Here is a 25,351-nt window from a genome sequence, read left to right as displayed (position 1 = left end):
TTTCCCCACATCCATTTCTATCTCATTAACCTTTTTTTTGGGGGGGGGGGTATTTTTTATCATTTTGCCTGTATAAAAGAGAAGTGGAGGAAGCTAGTGAAAGAGGGGGTGCACCCAAAGCCATTTTCCCCTCTTATAAAATGTATTAATATTTTCTGGAAAAGAGCTGGAAAAATATTTTTAAAAATCTGCAAACATGCCACTGTTTTACCCTATGGACCCAGAGCCTGTGTTTCCCAAGTTTTTTTCTTTGGGAGAGTTACAAGCCTTTGGTCAGGGTATTCCTCTAATACAGGAAACAGAGGTCACTATGAAATTAATAGATAGCAGGTTAAAAAGAAAAGGAAGGATTTCTTCTCACAATGCACAGTCAACCTGTGGAACTCCCTGCCAGAGGATGTTGTGAAAGCCAACAAGGTTTAAAAAAAGAACTACAGGCTGTCTTCACTATAAGTCCAAGATATGTTCCAAAAACCTTGGACTTACAGCGAAACAACTTAAAGCAGAGAATTTTTCCCCCGCAGCTGATTTCCATTTGCTCAATTCTTTTTGCGCAGCTTAAGCACAGGGAATGGGAGGATTTATAATGCATCAGTTCCTGCAAGCGTCAACGACTTTAGTGTGGAACCGATGTAGACTCGAACTGCTTAGAGCAGGGATGCCCTGTAGATCAATTCATGGAGGGTAGGTGCTTCAATGGATGCTAGCCAGGATAGGCAGGGATGGGCTACCTAGTTCAGTCGCAGGGGAACATTTTTAAGAGTGATGGTACTGAAATCTGGTCAGTGTGTCCACTCTCATGTTCAAGTAAAACTTAAAATCAAGCAGCAAATGGGACCCAAGAAGCCGTTAGATCAGCTGCGGGTCACCACAACACAGCGGTTCTCTGGCCACATCTGCGTTGCAACGCTGGCGACAGCAGGAGCAGTTCCTCTGTCACAGAGACGTCGTCTCCGGCGCTCAGGCAGATGCACTCGGGTCACTTTCTCAAGCTTGTCTCCCAGCCATGGGAGTTAGAGATCTGCCGGATTTGAAATGAAGGCTGAGATTGTGCGGGAATCACATGACTCCAGAAGCTCATCTTGGGCCTGGGTTTTAATAATGCTCAGTGGGTCCTCCAGTTCTCACTCATGTTTCCTCCGATTCAGCCCCTCTCTGTCACTGTCCCATGCTGAGACTGTAAATTTCTCTCACATAACACCACCCTTGGTCTATGGCATAGATGCCGGATGACTTAGATCCCACGGGTGCTCTGACCAAGCCCTGCCCCCACTCCACCCCTTCCTACAATCCCCCCCACCTCATCTCTTCCTGCCCCTAGGCTCCACCCCCAATCCATCCCTTCCTACAAACCCCCCAACTCATCTCTTCCTGCCCCTAGGCTCCACCCCCAATCCATCCCTTCCTACAATCCCCCCGCCTCATCTCTTCCTGCCCCTAGGCTCCACCCCCAATCCATCCCTTCCTACAATCCCCCCCAACTCATCTCTTCCTGCCCCTAGGCTCCGCCCCCAATCCATCCCTTCCTACAATCCCCCCGCCTCATCTCTTCCTGCCCCTAAGCTCCACCCCCAATCCATCCCTTCCTGCAATCCCCCCCACCTCATCTCTTCCTGCCCCTAGGCTCTGCCCCCAATCCATCCCTTCCTACAATCCCCCCCAACTCATCTCTTCCTGCCCCTAGGCTCCACCCCCAATCCATCCCTTCCTACAATCCCCCCCGCCTCATCTCTTCCTGCCCCTAGGCTCCGCCCCCAATCCATCCCTTCCTACAATCCCCCCCGCCTCATCTCTTCCTGCCCCTAGGCTCCGCCCCCAATCCATCCCTTCCTACAATCCCCCCCAACTCATCTCTTCCTGCCCCTAGGCTCCACCCCCAATCCATCCCTTCCTACAATCCCCCCGCCTCATCTCTTCCTGCCCCTAGGCTCCACCCCCAATCCATCCCTTCCTACAATCCCCCCCAACTCATCTCTTCCTGCCCCTAGGCTCCGCCCCCAATCCATCCCTTCCTACAATCCCCCCGCCTCATCTCTTCCTGCCCCTAAGCTCCACCCCCAATCCATCCCTTCCTGCAATCCCCCCCACCTCATCTCTTCCTGCCCCTAGGCTCTGCCCCCAATCCATCCCTTCCTACAATCCCCCCCACCTCATCTCTTCCTGCCCCTAGGCTCCGCCCCCAATCCATCCCTTCCTACAATCCCCCCCAACTCATCTCTTCCTGCCCCTAGGCTCCGCCCCCACTCCACCCCTTCCTACAATCCCCCCCCACCTCATCTCTTCCTGCCCCTAGGCTCCACCCCCAATCCATCCCTTCCTACAATCCCCCCCAACTCATCTCTTCCTGCCCCTAGGCTCCACCCCCAATCCATCCCTTCCTACAATCCCCCCCACCTCATCTCTTCCTGCCCCTAGGCTCCACCCCCAATCCATCCCTTCCTACAATCCCCCCCACCTCATCTCTTCCTGCCCCTAAGCTCCACCCCCAATCCATCCCTTCCTACAATCCCCCCCCACCTCATCTCTTCCTGCCCCTAGGCTCCACCCCCAATCCATCCCTTCCTACAATCCCCCCACCTCATCTCTTCCTGCCCCTAGGCTCCGCCCCCAATCCATCCCTTCCTACAATCCCCCCCACCTCATCTCTTCCGGCTCCTAGGCTCCGCCCCCAATCTATCCCTTCCTACAATCCCCCCCGCCTCATCTCTTCCTGCCCCTAAGCTCCACCCCCAATCCATCCCTTCCTACAATCCCCCCGCCTCATCTCTTCCTGCCCCTAGGCTCCACCCCCAATCCATCCCTTCCTACAATCCCCCCCACCTCATCTCTTCCTGCCCCTAGGCTCTGCCCCCAATCCATCCCTTCCTACAATCCCCCCGCCTCATCTCTTCCTGCCCCTAGGCTCTGCCCCCAATCTATCCCTTCCTACAATCCCCCCCTGCCTCATCTCTTCCTGCCCCTAAGCTCCACCCCCAATCCATCCCTTCCTACAATCCCCCTGCCTCATCTCTTCCTGCCCCTAGGCTCCACCCCCAATCCATCCCTTCCTACAATCCCCCCGCCTCATCTCTTCCTGCCCCTAAGCTCCACCCCCAATCCATCCCTTCCTACAATCCCCCCCCCCACCTCATCTCTTCCTGCCCCTAGGCTCTGCCCTCAATCCATCCCTTCCTACAATCCCCCCCAACTCATCTCTTCCTGCCCCTAGGCTCCGCCCCCAATCCATCCCTTCCTACAATCCCCCCCGCCTCATCTCTTCCTGCCCCTAGGCTCCGCCCCCAATCCATCCCTTCCTACAATCCCCCCCCACCTCATCTCTTCCGGCTCCTAGGCTCCGCCCCCAATCTATCCCTTCCTACAATCCCCCCCGCCTCATCTCTTCCTGCCCCTAGGCTCCGCCCCCAATCCATCCCTTCCTACAATCCCCCCCAACTCATCTCTTCCTGCCCCTAGGCTCCGCCCCCAATCCATCCCTTCCTTCTTGCTCCACTCCCACCACTTCCTGTCTCCAGCACACTCGGCCTCTTCCTGCCCCTATTGTGCCCCAGGAACACACGCCCCTCTCTCCAATTCCCTTCTCCCAAGCCCCTTCCCCAAATCCACCCCTTCTCCCAAGCCCCTCCTCTTTTCCTCCTCTTCTTTCCCCCTTTCCCTGTGTCTTCCTGCCCCTACTCCTCCCCCTCATTGCCTCCTGAACACTGAACACTGAGCTATTTTTTTTCCCATGGGTATACCACCCAAAAGTCGGTGCTTATGGCCTATATCACAATGGCTCTGTTCATCACACGTACTCAGAGTACAGGGGGCCCTTTGCCAGGTAGCTCTGAAACCAGAGCGATTTCGACACTTTTGGCGAGCAGACAGAACAACAGCGGCTTGTGATCACACAGGAAAAGAAAGAGCAGAGGCAACCAATGGTCTGCTCAGTGTTTCATCGCTTCTGCAGCTTGTGCGGTGCAGATTTTCCATTAGACAAGCAGGCGTAAAGCCGGAGAGCTTGGGGCTGCATTTAAAAAAAAATCCTTCCTGATTAAACAAAAAAAAATCCTACCAGTTCACATGCGTTTGGGGGAGAGGAGAGGAAAATCTGTGTTACATGTTATTCTTCTGCTCTACTGTGAGCTGGTTAGGCCTCAGTTGGAGTAACATGTTGAGTTCTGGGCACCACATTTAAGGAAAATGTGGAGAAATTGGAGAAGGTCCAGAGAAGAGCAAAGAAAATGATGAAAGGTCTAGAGAACATGAGCTATGAGGGAAGATTGGAAGAATTGGGTTTGTTTAGTCTGGAGAAGAGAAGACAAACTACATCTAGAATGAAGGCTTCTTTCAAAAGAAGGTTTTCCAGAAGAGATCTGCAAAAACTTCTGAAAGATAGCTTCCACACTCAATGGACACTCTCTCTCATTTAAGTTGTGATTACTATGGATGGAGTGGCCACCAGGGCACCTGTGCTTTTTCCTCTTTCCTCTTCTTTTGAAAAAAGCCCTCCTTCCCTGTCCACACACATGCTTTCCCGAAAGAGCTCTGTTGTGATTATGAGGATTAGCCAGCAGCCTGGGGATTAAGGGGTTAACTACACCTAGCCAGGTGGAGTGGCCAATAGGAATGTAGGTAGAAATTTCAAACTGGGACAAAGGAATTTGGGTTTTTCCCTCCTTGGGCTCTGTGAGTTCCTCTGCAGCTACAGAGAGGGACAAACATCTCTCTCTCTCTCCAAGAAACAATTCTTCACTTTCTGTAAGTAGGGTAAAGTTTAGATAAACCCGTTAGGTTTCCTTGTTTTAAGGTTTGGGTATGGGATCTGAGATCTGGCACTGTTTAAAAGTTATTTTGGCTTTTTTTTTTGTAACTAAGGTCTAGGCCCATGGAGTTTCTTCATGAGAATATTTTGTTACCTTTCCATCTAGTCATTATGCTTGCAGCAGGAATATTGTTGTAATAATAAAAGTTTTCTCTTTTCTTTTTATTAACCTGGCTTTAGTGAATTGTGTGCCCTGATTTTTATTTTAGGGGTGAGATTTCCCAAATTATCTTTCCCCTGATTTCTTTATTAATATTTGGGTGGTGGCAACGGAAGTTTTATTCGCAAAATCTAGAGTTTTAAGATTTTGGGGGAAGTTTTATACTAAAGCTTGGTAGATACGGTTTTGGAGTACACTTACTGGCCCCCACTTCTGCATTTATCATGCCAGAGTGGGGAAGGAGCCATGACGAGCTCTTTCAGAAAAAGGCTTCTTCCTCGTACAAAGAGGTTTACCAATGCCGGAAAAACCCCTCTGCTCTTTTGATTTTTTGTCAAAAGAACGCTCTTGGGCTGCATCTAGACTGGCAAGATTTTGCGCAAATACTTTTAACGGAAAAGTTTTTCCGTTAAAAGTATTTGCACAAGAGAGTGTCTACACTGGCACGGATGCTTTTGCGCAAAAGACATCTTTTCGCAAAAGCATCCGTACCAGTGTAGACACTCTCTTGCACAAGAAAGCGCCGATGGCCATTTTAGCCATCGGGCTTTCTTGAGCAAGAAATGAATGTTCCCGTCTACACTGGCCCTCTTGCGCAAGAATACTTGCGGAAGAGGGCTTATGCCTGAGCGGGAGCATCATAGTATTTGCGCATGAAGCACTGATTTTGTACATTACAACGTCAGTGTTCTTGCGCAAATACTCGCAGCCAGTGTAGACAGGCAACAAGATTTTGCACAAAAGTGGCCGCTTTTTGCGCAAAAACTTGCCACTCTAGATGCAGCCTTGCAGTGTGGACCCAAGTGAAGTTTTTTCGGAAAAACAGCCATCTTTCAAAAAAAACAACCTGCAGTGTCTGAGAGGGTACATGATAGCAGCTTTCAAGTACCTAAAATGGTGTTACAAGGAAAAAGGAGATAAATTGTAGATCTTAACCTCTGATGATAGGACAAAAAGCAATGGGCTTAAATTGCAGCAATGGAGGTTTAAGTTGGACATTCAGAAAAACTTTGTAACTGTCAAACACTGGAATAAATTGCCAAGGAAGGTTGTGGAGTTTCCACCACTGGAGAAATTTAAGAGCAGGTTGGATAGACACCTACCAGGGATGATCTAGATGGTGCTTGGTCCTGTTGTGCAGGCAGGGACTGGACTTGGTGACCTCTCGAGGTCCCTTCCAGGCCTATGTCTCTATGGGACTAGAAATTCTGATCTCTTCTATATAGCTTCTTCTACCACGCTCACCACCTTGATATCGGAGCTCTTCCCAGTCACAAATTAAGCAATGAGATTATCGTCCCACACATGTTTTTTCTCTTGCCATGTCCCTAGGGGGGAAAGTGTGTGCAGTGGAGTCATGTATTTAAATTAGATTACGCTGGCCAAAGAAGTACAGGCAGTCCCCGGGTTATGTACAAGATAGGGACTGTAGGTTTGTTCTTAAGTTGAATTTGTATGTAAGTCGGAACTGGTACATGTTGTAGGGGAAACTCTAGCCAAACATTTCTCCAGAGCTCAGTTTTATTCTCCCACACCTCACTTCCCTCAGTCCTTTATTCTCAAGCTGAGGGGTCTGCTGAGAAAAGCCGCTCCGCGTCTCCCTGGTCTGCTGGGGGGGGCGCTAGCTTCGCGTCTCCCTGGTCTGCTGGGCGGGGGCGCTAGCTTCGCGTCTCCCTGGTCTGCTGGGGGGGGGGGCCCTAGCTTCGCGTCTCCCTGGTCTGCTGGGGGAAGCAGCTAGTGCGGGGTTGCCTCACCCCGTTTGTAAGTAGGGATCCCATGTAAGTCGGATCCATGTAACCCGGGGACTGCCTGTACTCCTCGACCTTGCGGCAGAAGGGGAAGTGGATTGGAAGGATCTGTAGTCCCTGGGAGAATTCACTGCAGCCTGGAGAAAGTTTTATCTCTTGTGCAGAAGAGCTTTCTCCTTCTTTTAGAATCTGACTGGGACCAAAGTTATCCCAGAGGGTTTTCACCCCAGAGGCTTACACGCAGGTGGAGATCCTGGGCCCAGGCCACAGAGAGCCTGAAAGGTGAGGACGTGAAATGGTTTTGGCTTCCTCAAAGACTGGATGCAGCTTTGTCAGTCAGGCACAGAGGAATCTAAGCTGGGTTTGTGGATGAACTGAATGCTACCTCCTGGGTCAGGCATCATCTGCTGCTCTCCTGTGGCGTGTCAGATGCGTAGATTGCATGACCACTGTGGTCACCAGTCAGTAGATCAGGATCTACTGGTAGATTTTAGAGCCTCTTGATGGGTGATCCTGACTGGTTTGGTCTAGATGTTGTGCCTAAGAGAAGCACCCGGGATCTTTTTCAGGGGGATAAGGCAACACGCCACATTTATTGAACATACATAGATCAATCAATACTTTATCATATGCATATGATATATTACACTCATGCACTCTCTCACACACACACAAGCACACTCCGTCTTGTTGTTACCAATAGTTGCTTTCCTAACTGCACTGGCCAGGTGAGCTAGATTGGGGGTGGGGGGGAGCCGGGCTTCTGCCAATCTGGATTGATGCTCCGATGTTGACAAGATGAAAAACCTGGGGTCCCTCTGCAAGATGCCTCCTATTTATCCCTCTTTTGCAGCCACTTAGTCATCACCTCGCCTTTGTAATGCTTCAAAGAGAGTTCTTTCAAGGGCAGGCACTTGCTGCTCCACTCCCAAGTCTTCCTTTCAATGAGCTCACTTCACAGGTCTTGTCTTACATCTGGCTCCCAGCCTCTCTCCACCCTTGCAACTGCTGCTGGAGTTGCTCACCTTTCATTCTCCATTCACACCTCATTCCTTTCAACAGGACAATCAAGGGAAGGGGAGAGATCTCAAAAGACATTTTTCTTTACCTTAACTATTCCTAAGACCTATAGTATAAAGAGCATGATACAAAGTTTCTATGGAAAAGATTGATGCTCCTGAGAGGAGAAAAGCTACAGTAGCAACCACACCAACAGAGCCGGGACAATTCCCTGGCCCCCACTGTGAACGACAATGCCGTTCAAGGCTTGGATTCCTTAGCCACATGCGAGTCCACAACCGATGAGCCTATGCAAGTTCAAGACGTCATCGTTGGACACGACAGACTACTATATATATATGGCTTGACAAGCGGCAGCGAGCCTCGCTCGCCAGCCACGCGGTTTGGCACGCTGCGCATGCGCAGACCACACTGAGCATGCGCTTATCACGCTGTGGCGCCATGCCGGACTAAAATCAACTCACCACGGGTGAGTAGATTGCCCTAATTGTCAAGCGAGTAGATTACAACCCGGAAGAGCCGGCGCAGAGCGATCTGCGCATGCAAAGAACGATTTGCGCATGTGCAGAGCACAGAAATGCATGAAACCGTGCGGCTGGCAAGCAGGTCTCAGGGGGCTTGCCGCCGCTTGTGGAGCCCTGTATATATATATATATATATATTTGGAAAAGACTGGATACAAGGTTTCTCTTAATACAAGGATTCTATAAGAAAGCTTAACACAAAGATATATCTAAAAGAACAAGTTATATATATATATAAAATCTATAGGAGAATGATACATGGGTATATGCAAATATTACAGAGACTTATCCACATAGAGGCTATCAAGTGCTGGCATCTGGACGCCCCAGTCATGGATGACACACTGTTGTGTTGGTCACTGAATATTAGGTGTTTTACGGAACCCCCCTTCCCCCCCCGAAGCGTCTACACTGAAAAAAAGAAAAGAAAAAAAAGACCCAGAACTGTGAGTCTCAGAGCCAGGGCTCATGGTGTACTAGATAGGGGGCTAAAAATAGCCTGGTGGATTTGGGGACTCAGGATGGAACAAGCTGGAGTCCTGGAGCCTGGATTCTATCTTGAGTTGGGCTCTGCAACTCACTGGTGTTTTTTTGGTTTGCTGGGTAGGCATACTCCCTCTCCTCCCGCCCCCCCCCCCCCACCTCAGTCATGGAGGAGGAGTGGTTGGGCCAGGCACTGTAGAAGCAGAAGCACAGACCAAAAGATGACCTGTGCGTGACCTAGATGGCACTGAGAGGGGAAGAATTAAAAAAAACACAATAACGTGTCGATCTGGTTTTTTTTCCCTTCTGGCTATTTATCTTGGAGCATTTAGGGGTCTCCAAGTTTTTCTCTCCATACGTAAGGGCTACGGACTTGCTATATATATTTTTTTTCAAAAGGGAGATGATGGTCTTAAGGAGTAACATGACTACTGGTGTCGGGGCTTCATGAAGCACACTAAATATTGCATCGTTACTTCATAAGCTGGCAGTGCCGAGTTTCTAAAATGTTAGAGATTCAGAGATGATCAGAGCAGAGTGGACCATTAGGATGGTCCAGTCTGACATCCTACATCTTTCAGGCCATAGGACTCCCTCAAAATAATTCCAATCTTGATTTAAAAAATCACCAACGATGGAGAATCCACCACGGCCCCTTGATAAACTGATCCAGTGTTAAAATAACATACCTTATTTTCCGTCTGAATTTGTACTGTTTCAACTTCCAGCCATTGGATATTGTCTGGAGGGTGGGTGGATGCAACCTCGTTGAAATTAGTGGGCATCCTTCATTCAGAATAAAAGTAAAAAGCAACTAAGCTTCTTCTTGGAATGAGGTAGCTGAGGGTATGTCTACACAAGTAAGATTTTTTCAGAAAAATGCGGTTTTTTTCCGAAAAAACTTTGCTTACGTCCACACTGCAATCACTGTATTTAAAAAAAAATGGAAGGAACAGAGAGGTTTTTCTGACATTGGTAAACCTCTTTCTATGAGGAAGAAGCCTTTTTGAGAAAGAGCTCTTTCATAAAAAGGCATGTGTGGGAAAAAAGCACAGGTGTCCATAGTAATCACAGTTGACATGCGAGAGAGCGTCCATTGAGTGTGGACGCTCTCTGTCAAAAAAGCAGATTGCTTTTTCGATGCACTTTGACAGTGTGGATGCTCTCTTTGGCTGTGTCCAGACTCAGGGGTTTTTTCGGGAAAAGTAGCCTTTTTCCGAAAAAACTTCACCTGCGTCTAGACTGCAGCCGCGTTCTTTCAAAATTAAATCGAAAGAACGCGGCTTTTCTTTCGACGGCGGTAAACCTCATTTCACGAGGAAGAACGCCTTCTTTCGAAAGTGCTTCTTTCGAAAGAAGGCGTTCTTGAATGTAAATAGGGTTTCTTCGAAAGAGAGCATCCAGACACGCTGGGTGCTTTCTTTCGAAAAAGCGGCTTGCTCTTTCGAAAGTTCCGCATGCAGTCGAGACGCTCTCTTTCGAAAGAGGCTCGCAGTCTAGACATAGCCTTTGGGAAGAAGTTTTTTTGGAAGATCTCTTCCGGAAAAGCTTTTTCCGAAAGAAGCCTTCTATCTAGACATAGCCTGAAACAGTGGAAGCCACTACCGAAAACACAGACTGCATGCATGGCCTCTCCTAAACTGAGCTATGTGTGTAGACGGGATTCACCGAATGTTGGCTGATAGAGAGATGTGTCCAGGAGAAATATGCAGAAAGAAGCAGCCATAAATCCAAGCAGACAGCCAGACTGGACTGGAAATGTGTCCCTGAAAACAAGCAAAGTGAGAGCATTTTGGGGCAGATGCTGAAAAAGAGGCTTGGATCTGGGCAGTAAATTCTTGCTGTGTTCTGGGAAAACAAGTATCATGTCTAATCTGTGTAAATACAGAGGTCTGAATCAAAGACATCCCTCACTCTTCATCAGTCTCTTTTAACGGAAACAACCTTCAAAGTCTTGAATATAGGGTAACCACTCAGGCTAAAAGAAGTGCCGTATTCTCGCTTTCTTCATCTGATTTTGCTGGTTTTGCTACTAAGATTATTTAGTTCTGTTAAAGCATTTGTAGGAAAAACAACGTCTAAAATATATTGTTTCCTATCTTCTTATCAGAGAAGGTCAAACCCACAGATATCCGGTCGATAGCTGAGTTGAAGTTCAAGCTAGCTTTGCGGCCATGAATGAAAAACTCAGCTCCTGTTTTGTTCTTTGTCTGTTTTTGCAACCAACTGGCCAACAATTCATCAAGAGGTTTGTAACCTGTTCTGAGGAAAGACGGTCTGCGTGAGCTTCAAACTTGGATAACCAGAGTCCAAGGCTTTTCTCTGCTATGGCAAGTCATTTGGCCTCAGTTTCCCATCTGTGTAATGGGTTCACGGTACAGCCCTATTTCAGAAGGACAGTAAGGAGCTCAGATACTATAGTGATGGGGGCATTGAGGTATACAGAGGTCACAGAATCTATTACTCATTGGGAAAGGCAAAGCCACCAATGTTCTTCCATTGATACACATCTGGGCCAGTGTAACCCACTGTGACGTCCTGGGGATTGTATTCACTCTTGTACTCACTGTATTCACTCTGTTTGCTTTGTTGTGTTGTGTGTGCTTCCACTGTCCGGTGCTGTTCTATAGTACCTCTGTGTGTGTGTGTGCGTGCCTCAGTTTCCCTGAGCACTGCAACACTACCAGGATGAGGAGGGGAAGGCGAGGCATGACTCACTGTGGAAGAATGTGCAGTCTCTTACTGTCCTTCACTGTCCCATCTAGTGGCCCGGAGACCACTTATATAGAAAACAACAAGTCTGCTTTAGAGCCTTCACTGAGAGCCAGCGGGCTTTTCGCTCATGCGGGAGCAACCCAGTGGCCCCAGGTTGCTTGGCATTACACAAGGCTCCCAAAACTGTGGGGCAAACGGGTAGGCGGCCATTTCTAGATTCAAGATGGCCGTCCCTTGCTGACATCACTCCCCGCTGAAAACTTGATGGACCCACCTGATTTTTTGGCCGTTGACCATTCGGCCCTGCTTCTGCCCGCACAGTTTGGGGCAGGACCGGCAAATACATCCGTGTGCTCATCAGAACCCCAGTTCCCAAAGTCTTCTGGGTGTGTAGCATGTGAAGTTCCCTTGGCTTGAGAACACTCAGCCAACAAGGTTAATTTATGAGGGAAGACCACAGAGCAGCAATAGGGAAGAAATTCAGCAGCCCCTTGAATGACGCTACTTCCTGATGCTGACTGACTGACTTAGCTCATATATAAATAGTCCGTTGTCCTTGCACAACACCATTGGCTGGGTGGTTTCGCCTGCCCTGGTACATGCCATGGCTGGGGATGTGATCTATGCTGATTTAACTCTTGCTGAAGGCAGGGGACCACCTTCCTCTAATGCGCACAGTAAGTGGAGGGGGAGGGGAGAGGGGTTGCCTAGTTTGCTGCCAATTTTGTGAGGGTTTCAGCTGGGATCCCAGGGAATGTAGAGAGACATTTCAAGTCTGACTCGGGACCTGTGTCGGAGTAGCCTCTTGTGGAGGCTTTGATGGAGCACATTGATGGAAGAAGCACTGGCAGCTTCATAGCAAATTAGAGTCGATTCTCGTAACGATATGTTCTGGGCTTCTTTTGCATGCATCTGGGAAGGATACAGGACAGCAAAAGGGCTGAAGGGGCATTGGGATGGATTTTTAAAGCTATTTAGCTGTCTATGGGGATTTTCTAAAACACCCAGACTCTTCCCGCCCTTTAATTTCACTGGGTCTTAAAAGCAAAAGCTGCTTGTGAATATCCCACAAGGCTTCTAAATACCTTTGGCCCGTAGAGACCAAAGTCTCACTGATTTTTAATTCAAAAGACAGGACTATGCAGCACTTTAAAGACTAACAAGATGGTTTATTAGGTGATGAGCTTTCATGGGCCAGACCCACTTCCTCAGATCAAATTGTGGAAGAAAATTGGCATGACCATACATACCAAAGGGATACCATAAAAAAAAATGAACACATATACAATGTCTTTTTTGCACTTGGATAGAAAGATGATGTCTGCCTGGATCTATGCAAGTTTTTTCATATGGTTGATGGATTTCCATTCCAAACGGTTAAATATAGTGCCTTTTAATTCGGTAGAGATGCCCGTCTCTCTTAGGCACTTTTGAAAACTTCCCCCAGTTGATGAGCAGGCTGCTGGCAGGTTTGCTGTTTGTCTCTCATGGGCAGTCTCTGTTTGATCTGTGGTGTTTTCCTGCAATCACAAATTGAAGCGATCTAGAGAAATGGGGCAAACTGTATTGTTTGGGTTTGGAAAACCTGACTATGGAGTTGTTGGCCTGATGTAGTTTCCGAAAGGAAAGCTGGTCTGGTGCCTAAGATCCTGGAGTGAGACTTGAGACTAGATCCCCTCCCCCCCACACACACCCCCTGTGAAACCTGTGCAAGGTGTGTGTGGCAAAGTTTTCAAAAATGCCAATACATCACATTTTCCAAAGTGACTTATAATTATTTCTGGAAAAAGAGCGTCTACATTGGCAGGATGCTTTTCCAGAAAAGCTCTTTTTTTCAGAAAAGAGTCCGTGTCAATGTAGACGCGCTTTTCCGCAAAAAAGCCCCGATTGTCATTTTTGCGATCGGGGCTTTTTGGCGGAAAACACTACTGTGCTGTCTACACTGGCCCTTTTCCGGAACAGTTTTCCGGAAAAGGACTTTTGCCTGAATGGGAGCAGCATCGTTTTTCCGGAAAAACACTGATCATTTTACATTAGATCGTCAGTGCTTTTCCGGAAATTCAAGGGGCAAGTATAGACAGCTGGCAAGTTATTCCGGAAAAGCGGCTGATTTTCCGGAATAAGTGGCCAGTGTAGACACAGCCCTGTTGATTACAATAAGGCTTCAGCTCCTAGCTCACTTTGAAAGTCCATGGGACTTAGACTCCAAAGCCACATGAGAGCCTGCAAAAACTTTACCCTTCCTCAGTCTCTGCCTCAGTTTCTTCATCTGTAAAATGCGGCGGGAGGGGAATTGACAAGCGATAACACTGGATGAGACGTAACAGGTGAATGAGAAAATGAAGCTGCTTGGGGTGGAGTTGATGGGGTACTAAATATACCATAGGGGAGTCATAAAGACACTATTCTGCATGGGTAATTGAAACTGCAATTAATGGGACTACGTAAACACCATGAGAGCCAGGAGTGTCACCTGAGTGTGAGCTCTTAGAAGACACAACAACCAGACAACCCCCCCAGTTCCTCATTTTTAATCCCATCTCCTAGAGTCCCCGCCCTGCCCGCGCTGGCACGGGGTCGCTCTGAAGGCGGGAAGCGCCGGGCTCCTCCTCCTGCTGGTGACGGTTGCAGGGCTCGGTGTTTGGGGTAAGTGTCTCGGAGACGTTTATTCAGTGGCTGTCACCCAGAGAGCTAGCTTCGATTTTTATTACATTCACCAGCAATGCAAGGAACCTAAAGGCCTGTCCCCAGTCAGACAGGGGCATGGGTGATGGGTGAATCACAGAGTTTGGGAGGCTAGCCCCTGGCCTGGCCCATCCCTTCTGCTTGAAGCCCCACCTCTCCTGGACCCCCTGTCCTCACCGTGGAAGTCCAGAAGGTCCCAACCAATGTTCCCTTTATTTTTTTCCATGTGTGTGCAGATTTTTGTCTAGCCATGTGCAGAATAAATTTTATGTGCACAGAGGCATGTGCGGATGTGCACCACCAGTAGAAGCACAAACCTAGCTGGGAGCGCTCTGCTGATCAGCTGGGCAGCATTGGAATCTCTCCCGAGTGGCCACACAAGCACCCGGCTTACAGGGAACCCTGGTCCTGACCCGCAGCCATCAACCCTCACCCCTGGAGCACCTCCCCCCCACCCAATCCTGGAACACCACCTGGGGTTGGTGGGGGGTTGGTGGGCTCCTCCAACCTCAGAGCATTGGATGGGTGATGCATGTTCCCCACCCCAGCCCCAGATTACCAAAAGCATGGGCCCTGTTCCCCCAGCCGTGGGTCACCCCATGTTCCTGCCACCCAATCTCCAGCCCTTTCAAGCTTCCCAGAAAAGCATCAGCCTGATGGGGCTAGGGCCCACTGGGGCAAGCCGGAGGGAACCATGGTGCTGAGCAGAACAGGGTCATGCGGTGCTGTTTGGAGAGGCACAGCCTGCCCCTGCCGATGCCGTCCAGTGCCCACGGATGTAAGGGGTGTTCGGTAGGTTAGCATCAGTCCAGTAGAGCTGGCCTGCAGCCCTTGGCATAGATCAGTGTTTCCCAATTTTATTTGGCCACAGAACCCTCTTAAACTCGAAAGAATTTCAAGGAACCCCCTAATACAGTGGTGCACCAGCCGGGCCTAGGATAGCCAGGGGAAAAATGTGTCAAATGTGGGCCAGGAGGGAAGGTAGAGGAGAGGTCTTGGGGTAGGGTGTCTGGCCAGGAGGGAAGGTAGAGGAGGGGTCTTGGGGCAGGGTGTCTGGCCAGGAGGGAAGGTAGAGGAGGGGTCTTGGGGCAGGGTGTCAGGCCAGGAGGGAAGGTAGAGGAGGGGTCTTGGGGCAGGGTGTCAGGCCAGGAGGGAAGGTAGAGGAGGGGTCTTGGGGCAGGGTGTCTGGCCAGGAGGGAAGGTAGAGGAGGGGTCTTGGGGCAGGGTGTCTGGCCAGGAGGGAAGGTAGAAGAGGGGTCTTGGGGCAGGGTGTCTGGCCAGGAGGGAAGGTAGAGGAGGGGTCTTGGGGCAGGGTGTCAGGCCAGGAGGGAAGGTAGAGGAGGGGTCTTGGGGCAGGGTGTCTGGCCAGGAGGGAAGGTAGAGGAGGGGTCTTGGGGCAGGGTGTCTGGCCAGGAGGGAAGGTAGAAGAGGGGTCTTGGGGCAGGGTGTCTGGCCAGGAGGGAAGGTAGAGGAGGGGTCTTGGGGCAGGGTGTCAGGCCAGGAGGGAAGGTAGGGGAGGGGTCTTGGGGCAGGGTGTCAGGCCAGGAGGGAAGGTAGAGGAGGGGTCTTGGGGCAGGGTGTCTGGCCAGGAGGGAAGGTAGAGGAGGGGTCTTGGGGCAGGGTGTCAGGCCAGGAGGGAAGGTAGAGGAGGGGTCTTGGGGCAGGGTGTCAGGCCAGGAGGGAAGGTAGAGGAGGGGTCTTGGGGCAGGGTGTCTGGCCAGGAGGGAAGGTAGTGGAGGGGTCTTGGGGCAGGGTGTCTGGCCAGGAGGGAAGGTACAGGAGGGGTCTTGGGACAGGGTGTCAGGCCAGGAGGGAAGGTATAGGAGGGGTCTTGGGGCAGGGTGTCTGGCCAGGAGGGAAGGTAGTGGAGGGGTCTTGGGGCAGGGTGTCAGGCCAGGAGGGAAGGTAGAGGAGGGGTCTTGGGGCAGGGTGTCTGGCCAGGAGGGAAGGTAGAGGAGGGGTCTTGGGGCAGGGTGTCTGGCCAGGAGGGAAGGTAGAGGAGGGGTCTTGGGGCAGGGTGTCTGGCCAGGAGGGAAGGTAGTGGAGGGGTCTTGGGGCAGGGTGTCAGGCCAGGAGGGAAGGTAGAGGAGGGGTCTTGGGGCAGGGTGTCAGGCCAGGAGGGAAGGTAGTGGAGGGGTCTTGGGGCAGGGTGTCTGGCCAGGAGGGAAGGTACAGGAGGGGTCTTGGGACAGGGTGTCAGGCCAGGAGGGAAGGTAGAGGAGGGGTCTTGGGGCAGGGTGTCAGGCCAGGAGGGAAGGTAGAGGAGGGGTCTTGGGGCAGGGTGTCTGGCCAGGAGGGAAGGTAGAGGAGGGGTCTTGGGGCAGGGTGTCTGGCCAGGAGGGAAGGTAGAGGAGGGGTCTTGGGGCAGGGTGTCAGGCCAGGAGGAAAGGTAGTGGAGGGGTCTTGGGGCAGGGTGTCAGGCCAGGAGGAAGGGTAAAGGAGGGGTCTCAGGGCAGGGTGTCTGGCCAGGAGGGAGGGTAGAGGAGGGGTCTTGGGGCAGGGTGTCTGGCCAGGAGGGAAGGTAGAGGAGGGGTCTTGGGGCAGGGTGTCTGGCCAGGAGGGAAGGTAGAGGAGGGGTCTTGGGGCAGGGTGTCTGGCCAGGAGGGAAGGTAGAGGAGGGGTCTTGGGGCAGGGTGTCAGGCCAGGAGGGAAGGTAGTGGAGGGGTCTTGGGGCAGGGTGTCAGGCCAGGAGGAAAGGTAGTGGAGGGGTCTTGGGGCAGGGTGTCAGGCCAGGAGGAAAGGTAGTGGAGGGGTCTTGGGGCAGGGTGTCAGGCCAGGAGGAAGGGTAAAGGAGGGGTCTTGGGGCAGGGTGTCTGAACAGGAGGGAGGGTACAGGAGGAGTCTTGGGGCAGGGTGTCAGAGCATGCTGGGAATACAGGGTCTTGGTAGGGAGAAGGGGGTGAATGTGCGGGATTTAGGTGCGGGCTCTGGGTATGGAGGTGACGCTTACGTGTCTTGGGTGGTGTCGAGGGTGGTGGAGCGGCCAGAGCCGCACGCCGCCAGAAGCCCAGGCCCACCGGCACAGCTCCAATGGGAGCTGCCTACGGGCTCTGCAGGGGGCGGGGGAGTAGAATTTTTTCGCGGAACCCCGGGGTTCCTCGAAGCATAATTTGGGAAACCCTTGGCCTAGATGAAAGGGGAACTGGGACTAGCTTGCACAACAGCAGGGGCTGGAACGCAACACTGAAGTGATACCGGGGTGGAGATATTTTAGGACAGGATCCTGGGCAGCTGTCTCACCACTCACCTGCTCGAGCAATGGGGGACGTACGTGGGAATGAGGTCAGTGGCACGAAGAGGCTAAGTGATAGAGCCCCCTAGGGCTGGCAGAGACCTCAAGAGGCACCGAGTCCAGCCCCCTGCCCAAAGCAGGACCAACCCAATCAAATCATCCCAGCCAGGGCTTGGTCAAGCCAGGAGTTAAACACCTCTAGGGATGGAGACTCCACCCCCTCCTTAGGGAACCCATTCCAGCGCTTCCCCACCCGCCTAGGGAAAGAGCACCCCAATATTATGAGGGTAAGGAAGTTAGATTTGGACATGGAGGGCTGGGCATTAGAATGAATATTCATGATGCTGCCCGGCCTTGTGTGCCCATGAATTCCCGTAATGTCTCAATCTGGTGCCCTGTCTCCGTGCTTCACCACGCTAGCAGGGCCTAGCATGATACCTTGATTAGCCGCGGCTTCTCCTGGGTTAATTACCACGACATGTCTGCTACGGAGCACAGCGCCAGAGCCCCTGCCTGGTGGCTTTTGGCTACGTAGCAAGCCCTCCTGGCCAGCTGAGGCAGTAGGTCAGTTGCCCATTCCATGGCTAACACGGATTAATCGAATGCCGGCCCTCCCCGTGCCTCAGTTTCCCCTTGACTGTGTGATCTCGAGCAACTCATTTCCCTTTTTTCTGCCTCTCTTCCCCACCCATCCTCCCTTTGTCTGGTCTTTTTACTGCTGGGCGTTTGTCTGCACAGCTGGGCACCATGCAGTGCCAATCTGAGTGCTACCGAAACACAAATGTTTTCTTGTTCAGCTGTCACATGTCTGCCATTTAAACTGCATGATACTTCCTCAGCCCCAACAGGATAGCAAAGTGTTACTCACCCAGGCACAGCTGAGGGGTAGATGTATGAATCACACCTGGTCTTCTATAAAGAAGGAAGCAGATCAAAACTTTTTTTATATCAAAAGGATTTTATTCAAACATAGTTTTTTTTCCTTTTTTGAAACACTTTTTGACAAAATTGAAAAAAAAACACCCCAAAATATCCTTTTTTCCTCTCTATGTTTGGGTTCTTTGTTTTTTCCCCTCATCCCTCTCTTTATTCTTTTATCATTTATCCATTTGCTGATTTTTTTCATGAAATTTTGCAGATATATTTTTTTTACTTTTGACATTTATCATTTTTATGGTGATTTTCCCATCTTTCCTCTTTCTCTTTCTTTTTCCATTCAATCTCAAATAGAGGCCCGGGGTGTTGAAGGTTTGTTTGGGGTTTTTTCTTCCATTTTTCATTTATTTCCACATTGCAGCTTCTGAACACTTGCAGAGTGGCCAAAGGAAAAATGAGAAAACCTGGGCTATCGTTCCTTCCCTCGCATTCAGTGGCAAAACAAGAGGAAAGGCAAATGGGGGAAGGAGGAAAAAAATAAAAACAAAAAATGGAACAGGGAATGAAAAATTTGAAAAGCAAACATTTTCATGGAAAACATTCAAAAATGACAATTTTTTTCATTTAGAAACCTGAAGAAACCAAACTTTGATGGAGTTTTTTTCCCCATTTTTCAACAAGCTTTCTTTCTCTCCCATCCTCTTCTTACTCAATCTCCTATAAATTTACAGGGACAAGCTATGCACTTTGATACCAGCCTCACTGTATCTACACTAGGGAGTTTGAGTTCTTTAACTAGAACAGTTTCTAACCCTGGATAAAAGCTCTTTGTGCTGACAGGTGGAATTGAATCAGAGACCTCTGGAGCTTAGTGCTTGGGTCTCTCCAGCTTGAGCTAAAAGCCAGCTGGCTCTCAGCTAAGGCTGTAGAGCTCACTCATTCTTTGGCCAACTCTATATTATGCCCAGATGGTTGGCTTAAGATACGCAATTCCAGCTATGTAAATAATGTAACTGGAGTCGACATACCTTAAGCAAAGCTTGTTGCCGTCTCTACAGCAGGAGGTTTGACAGCTTCCCTAACTCCTCACAAATCAAGGAGTACTGGTGCTGATGGGGGCACCATCAGCATTCCATTTAGAGGGTCTTTACTAGACCCACTAAAACGAACCCCAAAAAATTGATCTTTGGCCCATATAGATGTGGCCTCACTGTAAGTGATCTAAGTGGGACAGTGAACCCCACCCAGAAGGTGTGTGAGTTACAGATGCAGACTGACATTGTGTTTCCCATTATTGAGGCTCTTTAATTCTTTCCACTTCTCTGAGTCAGTGTGGCTACCACCAGCTTGGTTTTTCACAGGGGAAACTGAAGCCTCGAGATCTTTACAGGGGGAACAGAAGCCTGTGGTACAGGAAGGAAACAAATCCCCTTTGTGTTTGAGTCACTGCTGAGCCCTCTTCTCTAGTCAGAAGGCGATGTCATTTTTCTTCTCTTCGCTGTGTGAACACTTCCAGACTCAGCATAGCTAAGCTCAATCGAGCTCCGTTCGGTTTGCTCCAGACAATAATGAAATTGACCTTGTCCTCTTCGGGTGGGCCTCGTTATTTCGGAATGGAAGATGCTACAATCTGCTTAGTAAACATTGGTGCCCACTTGAACTCAGATTAATTGTAGTACTGTGCCTGGGCACCGCATTTCAAGAAAGATGTGGAGAAATTGGAGAGGGTCCAGAGAAGAGCAACAAGAATGATTACAGGTCTAGAGAACATGAGCTATGAAGGAGGACTGAAAGAATTGGGCTTGTTTAGTTTGGAAAAGAGAAGCTTAAGGGAGGACATGAGAGCAGTTTTCAGGTATCTAAAAGGGCGTCATAAGGAGGAGGGAGAAAACGTATGGATCTTGGCCTCTGAAAATAGAACAAGAAGCAATGGGCTTAAACTGAAACAAGGGAGGTTTGGGTTGGACATTAGGAAAAAGTTCCTAACTGTCTGGGTGGTCAAACACTGGAATAAATTGCCCAGGGTGGTTGTGGAATTTCCATCTCTGGAGATATTTCAGAGTAGGTTAGATAAATGTCTATCAGGGATGGTTTAGACAGTATTTGGTCCTGCCATGAGGGCAGGGGACTGGACACGACCTCTCGAGGTCCCTTCCAGTCCTAGAATTCTACGATTCTATGATTCATCGACTTCTGCTGCTTCTGTTTTGAACTAAGCACGTTCCAGTGGTGTTCCCACAAGACTTTCGTTATGTCAGTGCATGTCCAGCTGCCGCCCAGGCCGGAGCCACTGGCCCATCGCCGCCCCGCACGCCGTCTCTCCTCAGCCACAAGCAGTGACCACCCTTCCCACACAAGTTCTATTCTGAAGTTTTGCAGGGCTTCCTGAGTAAAGCGGAGAAGGGGATGGCCCAGACGGGTGACGGTGGGACTCCGAGCACCAGTAATGGAAGTGCATGCAACGCCAGCCTGGAGGACTTGGTTTCTCATCTGAAGCAGAGCCTGTGCAATCAGACCAAGATAAAACTAGGTAACCCTCAGTTCACGGTTGCCCACGTCACAGCTGTTGTCCCCGCCGTGCTGTGCATAGGAGGGTAGGGGGCATTTCCCCCTCCCTTCTCCATGCACTGTGCTGATTTAATGCGATAGTTCAGCGTGAACGATGCTCATCTGTTCAGTGGTGGGAGAGACAAGGGCAGCGAGAGAACATGACTTCCTTGTGTTCCCATTTCAGCTCAAGGAATTGTGGGTCTACTTCCAAGAGATTTGTCTGGCTCTGCAGCTGACTGGAGGGAAAGAATCCCTCTGGGTTGAAAAGTGTCAGAACCATTAATGCCCTTCGCCTCTTTCCATTGTCCCTGCCGAGGTGCCAGGTGCAAACTCTGCCCCCAAGACTGGCTGATGCGTGGGGACACATGCTACTGGCTGTCAAAAGAGACTAACACCTGGAGCAAGAGCCGGGATGACTGTGCACAGAAGGGATCTCAAATGCTGGTGATCCAGGACCAGGAACACATGGTAACGTGCTTTGTGTGTTGGAGAACAAAGAGAGCCATTCCTCGTGTCTCCGTTCTCTGCTACATGTCTCTATACAGGGATCCCCAAACTGTTGCCCCATAACCTTCTTCTGACACTGAAAATTACTCCATGACCCCAGGTGGAGGAGTGGGGATAGAGCTGGAGCCCAAATCCACCCCCACCCCAGGCTGAAGCCTTCAAGTGTGGGAGAAGGGAGGCGGCCCTCAGATTTTGGCTTCACCCCAGACCCGAGTGAATCTAATCAGGTCACAACCCACTTTGGGATCCCAACCAATGTTCTCTCTAATCTTTTCCATCCTTGTGGGATTTTTTTCCCATCCATGCACTGAATACATTTTTATGTACACCTGCAAATGTGTCGCACCAGTAGAAAAACCAAGACTGCTGATCAGTGGGGCAGCATTTGAGTTTCTCCCGAGCAGCTGCACAAAGGCACAGCTTGCAAGGAACACTGGCTCCAACCCATAGTTCGAGTCCCACTGCATGACCTAGCACAGTAGGGCCCAGGTAAGTGAGAGGAGCTCAGAAAACGAGACTGCAAACCAGACCGGCCGATAAGGAAGATAATAAGTGTAAGCGGGGTCAGGGTAAACTCTGTCCTGACATCTGGTGGTGAACTGTGGCAAGTGGTGCAAAGAGACTTCAGGGGCTGAGCCCAGTTTGCATAGACACACCACCACATGTCAGGACAGAGTTTACCCTGACCCCGCTTACATAAGCTTATCCAGAGCTATCACTGTTCATGTCAGCAGAGCTCTGTACAGAGTATTCAATCTCCCACTGTGAAGTTTAAGCCACTGATCTGTTGGAGACCTAGAATCTACTAGGAACCAGCGTGGGGGTGAGATCCTTCTATACCTGCGGCTGCGGGGTACTTACACCTTCTTCTGAATCAGACAGTGCTGGCCTCTATGGCAGACAGGGACACAGCTACATGGCCAGGGTCCTGCACTTCCTGTGTGCCTAAATTCTACCAGAGCACAGATAACAGGAACTCTTTAGGCAGCTGCTGTGCACCCCCATAATAAACTAACTGGTGAGAACATGGTTCCAGCTCAGGAAGTGAGTTACAGACATTTTGTTTCCAGGCCCAGCGTGCTACGATTCTAGACCTCTGATTAGTGGTAATGACATAACAATCCTACACATCAATAATAATGAAAAACTTAAAAACCAACCAATGGTCTAGTAGCACTTTAAAGACTAACAAAAATACCATCTACATGTTCGTGTTAGTCTTTAAAGTGCTACTAGTCTGTTTGTTGTTTTTAAAGTTTTTCCTGGTTACCGACTGACTCGGCTACTCCTCTGAATCAATAATAATGATTATGTATTTTATATGATGGTAGCACAACTAGTGGACCCAGTTAGGATGGGACCTCATTCCAGGGGTTGCTGGCTGCCCCCATTGGGAGACACGGTCTTTGAGATAAAAAGTTTACAATCCAAATGACCAGGTAGTCAAACATCGGGGCATTATCCCCACTTTACGAAGGGGAAACTGCGACTCGGAAGTCGAGTGACTTTCTCCAGCGCAGCGTGTGGTGTCGGATTATTGCTGGGAGGGTTTTCCAGCACTGGAGCATCTCGGGGTCTGTCTAACACTGTGTGCTGCTAACACTGGGGCAGAAATAAAAGACGTCTAGAGCCAAACCTTCATGCAGGTACTTCTGTTGCAGGGTCACCTGCAGTCGGCCCTACCAGAGGTAGATCCTGTTTGGATTGGATTAGCATTTAACTCATCCCAGGGGAGGTGGACCTGGCTGGATGGTGCCCCTGTCCAAGAAAAACTGTGAGTGTCTCCTGAGTGTTACTATTTCATGCGTGGGAGTGGCCTGGCCGTGTCATTTGCTGGGTCAGGGCCTGCAGGGTGCCCCCCACCAGCTGCTCTGGGCTTCCTAGTAGATGAGAATCACAATGTAGGTCACTGGAAAAGATTTCACATGCGACTCAGCTGTCCTGCTCATCGAAGTCTGCTTTACAGGCCCGCTTCTCAAACCGCTCCTCACTTTAGCCTTGCATTTTGAATGGGGACGGGGACCAGCTGTCTTCTTTGCTGTGCATCTGTCTCCAGGTTGCACTCAAGTGCCAGTGCTTAGAGCCGAATAAAGGGGAATAATCACATCTCTAGATTTGCTGGCCATGCTCCTCCTAATGCAACCTAATATGCCATTAGCCTTCTTGGCTACAAGGGCGCCCTGTTGATTCTCATCCAGGTCACTCTGGACCCTATCCCTGACCTCCAGCATATCCACCTTTCTCCCTAGCTTAGTGTCATCCACAAACTTGCTGAGGGTGCAATCCATCCCCTCATCCGGGTCATTAATAAAGACTCTTTATTGTTGACTCTTCCTGATCACTTTCCCCTCTTCCAAGTGCTTCAAAATGGATTCCCTCTGTGATTTTTCCAGGGACTTAGGTAAGGCCTGTAGTTCCCTGTATCTATTAGAATCCACTGGGTGTGTGTTTGAATTGACTGCACGATGCAACATTCCTAGGTAGGGATTGAACTCATGACCTATGTGCTTAAAAAGCACATGTCTTGCCTGTTAGATCTAATTCAAAGGATGGCAGCTAGATTAATTTAAGGCCAGTGGCAGACTCTTAACAGCTCTCATTCAGCCACTAGATGGAGCGAGAGCCACACCATAAATGTGGGTAACAGTTTGACTTTTGTGGCCCGAAGACAAAGCTACACCTGCGATGGGGGTCAGTAAGCTGGACAAGGGGTTACACCCGTAATAGAGGTTTGGTAACCTGGACAAGGCTTCCCAGTGGACCTCCATATTTTTCACAATGGGGCTGTGCATAGAAAAATGCAGAGGGGAAAGAAAAAACCACAAGCTGACGTCCCATGAGGAAGAGCAGCGACAGGCGCTTTGATCACACTAAACTGACAGCGACTTTCTGCTTCATCCGGCAGGTTCTCTGGGATAAATTCGGCTGAACAGAACAACTGTGGAGTGTTAACAAGGACTAAGACTGATTTAGAAGCCTGCAGCAGTGAATCAAAGTGGCTCTGTCAGAAAGCCGCCTTCCCGCTCTAGCCTGTGACAGGACCGAGGGGAAAAGCCTCCTCGGACTCTGAAACTTCTGCGGTGTTAGAGGGCTATGGACCAATGTACATCAGGCAGCGGCACATTGGGGGTCAGCTCCCCGCCCGGTGTGAATCAGCCAGAGTAGCCCCAGAGTTAAGGGGGCCAGAGCCCCGGCTGATGTTTATCCCCACTTTTGATGTCAGTGGTTTTATTTGCCACCGAAGGAAAGAAAACCCAGTGCCCCCTTCCCCGCACCAGGCCATCATAGGTTTTCCCCACTCCAGCCCCCGCTCCCCCAGAATAAAGAGGGACACACATGTCTCCCCAGGGGTGACAAAGCCAGGGAGCTAGTGCCCCCAAAATGGAAATATTATGAGTCTCTGCATAATTGGCACATGGCTGCAGGGGGCGGGGAGGAGGGTGTTGAGGGCCAGAGCAGGACCTGGAGGTCTGGAACAGGCTCGGGTACAGGGGGGAACCAGCCTTTCTATCCCTGGAGCTCACCTCCCCGTCCCTCCACCACTAACTCTCAGCAACTCCCTTCACAATTCCCTCCCATCTCTCTGCCCCCCATTCCTGGGCAACTTCTACATTTCCAGCCCCTCCTTGTCCCCCTTTAGTCCCATTTCTTTTCTATCCCGTTGACCCCGGCCATGTTAACCCTTTCTGGGCTGCTGTGCCTTTTCCCTGTCGCACACCCCAGCTGCATGGCTGGGATGCGAGGCCTGGACATGGCTTTGGGGAAATAAAACTTCTGTGAAAATGTTGTGCTGCTTTTATTTATTCATATAATAAAAGGAGATAAAAGCCTCTGCCAGAGATCAGGGCCCTGTTGTGCCCAGAAGTGCAGACAAAGTTGCTTTACACCCCATAAGCATTGTTCTAGCTTATCACTCATGCTATGTCTACACTGCGGTTTTTTGGTGGAAAAGGATATGCAAATGGAACACTCATTTGTATATCTTCTTCCGATTCTCTTTGTGGAAGAGGTTTTGCCAATAAAAAGCCCCATGTAGACGGGGCCATTTGT

General features: G+C 50.1%; 1 protein-coding gene across 1 annotated transcript; it reads left to right on the top strand.

The window, feature by feature from the left end:
* Positions 1-10,219: 10,219 nt before the first annotated feature.
* On the top strand, positions 10,220-25,088 carry LOC102461309 (killer cell lectin-like receptor subfamily B member 1B allele B). The gene is made up of 6 exons (XM_089770711.1): positions 10,220-12,128; positions 13,999-14,097; positions 20,616-20,774; positions 21,111-21,262; positions 22,963-23,075; positions 24,207-25,088. The coding sequence occupies exons 1-6, from the start codon at positions 12,056-12,058 to the stop codon at positions 24,328-24,330; spliced, it is 720 nt and encodes a 239-aa protein (XP_089626837.1). The 5' UTR covers positions 10,220-12,055; the 3' UTR covers positions 24,331-25,088.
* Positions 25,089-25,351: the final 263 nt, after the last annotated feature.

Source organism: Pelodiscus sinensis, chromosome 19 (assembly GCF_052426305.1).
Source record: "Pelodiscus sinensis isolate ZL-2025 chromosome 19, ASM5242630v1, whole genome shotgun sequence".
Lineage (NCBI taxonomy): Eukaryota > Metazoa > Chordata > Testudines > Trionychidae > Pelodiscus > Pelodiscus sinensis.
This window is presented reverse-complemented; position numbering and strand designations above follow the sequence as displayed.

What these genes read in the sequence shown, in the direction of transcription:
- LOC102461309 (XM_089770711.1), top strand. Translation starts at nt 12,056, where the DNA reads ATGGCTGGGGATGTGATCTATGCTGATTTAACTCTTGCTGAAGGCAGG. An exon ending in ACCTTCCTCTAATGCGCACA is followed by an intron (nt 12,129 to 13,998) that starts GTAAGTGGAGGG and finishes CCCATCTCCTAG; the next exon opens with AGTCCCCGCCCTGCCCGCGC. An exon ending in TCCAGGACCAGGAACACATG is followed by an intron (nt 21,263 to 22,962) that starts GTAACGTGCTTT and finishes CTTCTGTTGCAG; the next exon opens with GGTCACCTGCAGTCGGCCCT.